The sequence below is a fragment of the Echinops telfairi genome, unplaced genomic scaffold (assembly GCF_000313985.2).
Source record: "Echinops telfairi isolate 266 unplaced genomic scaffold, ASM31398v2 ScPeMD7_7459;HRSCAF=8497, whole genome shotgun sequence".
NCBI lineage: Eukaryota > Metazoa > Chordata > Mammalia > Afrosoricida > Tenrecidae > Echinops > Echinops telfairi.
The window spans coordinates 2,131,473-2,133,944 of NW_022111359.1; the positions used below are offsets into that span (position 1 = coordinate 2,131,473).

The 2,472-nt window shown below is 59.3% G+C and overlaps 1 protein-coding gene across 1 annotated transcript in view; it reads left to right on the forward strand.

The window, feature by feature from the left end:
• Nucleotides 1-518: 518 nt before the first annotated feature.
• The window catches only part of MBD3 (methyl-CpG binding domain protein 3), a 7,645-nt gene continuing 5,691 nt past the window's right edge, over nt 519-2,472 (forward strand). Inside the window, exon 1 of the mRNA XM_045300040.1 lies at nt 519-1,019. Coding sequence (XP_045155975.1) covers nt 519-1,019 — 501 coding nt within the window. The remainder of the gene's footprint in view (nt 1,020-2,472) is intronic.

Below are 2,472 nucleotides of genomic sequence, written 5' to 3' on the forward strand. Positions count from 1 at the left end.
CTTCCTGGTAATATTCTATCATGTATCTTCCTGGTAATACTCAATTATTTTCCATGTAGCACTTAACACAATAGGAACTCATTCGCTCACCGTTCGTCAGACCCACGCGGTCAGAGTGCTCTACCTTGTTCGCTGCGTCCCCATCAACTGTAAATGCAAAGCTCCCCCAAACCAAACTCAGTGCCCCCGAGTCCATTCTGACTCGAATGACCAGGGAGGACAGGGTAGGGCTGCCCCTGTGGGGTTTTGACACCCGTTAGCTCACACGAGGGTAGAAAGCCTCTTCTTTGTCCCACAGAGTGGCTGGTGGGTTTGAACTGCCGACTCGAGGGTTAGGTGAGCAGCCCCGCGAGTGACCACTTTGCCACCGGGGCGCCCTTCTTAACACACAGTAGGCGCTTCATCAAAAAACGATTGCTTGAATGTCGGCAAATAATAATAATGCTGCTGATCCCAACAGTACCTAGTTTTCTGAGAGGTAGTGAGTTCCTCGTTAAAGTAGGTCTCCAAGAAGGCGAATGATCACGTCTTGCAATGCGGGCTTCCAGCCTAGGTTTGCTCTTTGCAGCAACGGACCTGGGGCGGTGGGCGCCTCTCACAGCTCCTGCCTGCGACCCCCGATCGGGACCCCCAGTCCGCCCCCCGCTGCTGGAAGCCTCCGGACGCTCCTGGAACATTCCCGAGCCCGCTCGGATGCGGGGTGTCCGGGCCCGCGCTCCCAGCTGCGCGGCCGAGCGAGAGAGGGAGGGAGCGGGGTGACTCAGGCGCGCGCGCCCCCGGCCCCCCGATTCTGGCGAGGGGGGCGCGCACGCCTCGGGCACCCGCGCGGCCGCCGCCGCGTCCATTTTTACCCGGGCGCAGCTAAAAATAGTGCGGGCGCTCGCAGCCCGCCAGAAATAGCGGCCCCCCAGAAAAGGCAGGACGACTCAGCGCTTCCGGGGAGCGGAAGGGAGGCGGCGGGGGGAGCGGTGCACCCGCGCGGCCGCCGCCGCATGGCCTTCGCCCGGCCCCGGGAAGCGGTGGCGGCCTTTGTTTGGAATACTGGGCCGCGAGGCGGAGGCTGCTGGGAGGCAGGGGTGGGGGCTGGGCTCCCGCTTTCCAGTGGGACGCATGGGGGGGTGGGTGTCAATGGGGGTGTGCGAAGCCCAAGGCTGGGTTCTGGGACACCAGTCTCATGCGGGTTGGGGGAGAAAGCGTGCCCCAAATGTAAATCTTTGTCCCCTCCCTCCACCCCTGGGTGTGGCCAGACCCAGAGCTGCGTGGTTTTGAGCGCCTTGTCCGTGTGCACGTTGGAAGATCAGCTGGGCTCCCGAGACTAGCCCCCCTACCCACCAGTTCACAGAACTTGGACTTGATTCATTTACATAATCGGCGGTTTGAGGCTCCCCTGTCCCAAAGTGCAAGGTGGTGCTACTGCGGACTTGGGTTTGGAGACGCTAATAGGAGACCCCCTCCTGGGAACAAAGGACTCCTTGCAATCCAACACCTGCCGGCTAGTCCTTTCTCTGGAGCTCTCAAAATACTTGTTTCCTGGCCAACGTTTGTTGCTCCATCTCATTTGCTTCTGTCCCGGTTTTGTCTCGAAGAGGACAGCAGGACAGGGAGCCAGGCACCTGCTGTTGGCTGAATGCATTCTCGCACCCTGCCCCCTACGCGCGCGCGCGCACACAGCTTAAGGGCGAGTGTTGGCAGCTGCCCGGGGGAGCTGCACAGTTGGTCCCTCTACCCAGCTCTGCTGCCTTCTGCAGGGCTTTGTCTGCTCTGCTTGGGGAGAGCAGGTAGCACCAGGGAAAGGATGGCTGGGGTTAAGGGTGCATCTGGGGCAAGCTTAGGTGAGCAGAGCCCAGACCACATTCCCTTTGTGCCACTTCTGTACCCACAATGTGAATGCACCAGCACTTGGTGGACTGTGTAGTTCTAAGCGTGCTGCTCAGTTCTCTTGATAGACTTGTCCCTGCTAAGGCAGTGTCTAGAGATAGAGCCATCTGTGACACCCATAGTTACAGATGGTGACAGGTGCCGTTCGGGGCACTCAGGTAGCCAGAGATCCCTCTGATCTGAGGCTGGAGCAGTGGGTTACCAGGGCAATCTAGCCCAGGCCAACGAGGCCAGAATACCCCAAGACTGACCCACACCTTCTGCAAACCCACCTGCTAACGAGCTTGTGCTCCCAACCCAGCTCCAAGCTCTGGCCTGGAGGTTTCAAGGAGGTGGGGCCTGAGGTGATGAGAGGGCATCCCTTTGATGCCAGGAGGTGGTGTGAAAATGACATCACAGCACTTTGAGCCTGAGGACCTGCGTCTCTGGCTACTTGCTGGGGCCCCATGTCACAGAGGCAGCTGTGGGGAAAGGCTGTTACATAGATGTGCAGCAGTAGCTGCCACCATCACCATCCAATTTCAGAATATCTTCATCACCTGGAGAGAAATTCCTTACCCATGCACCTGGCCCCCACTCACCCACCGCCTGCCC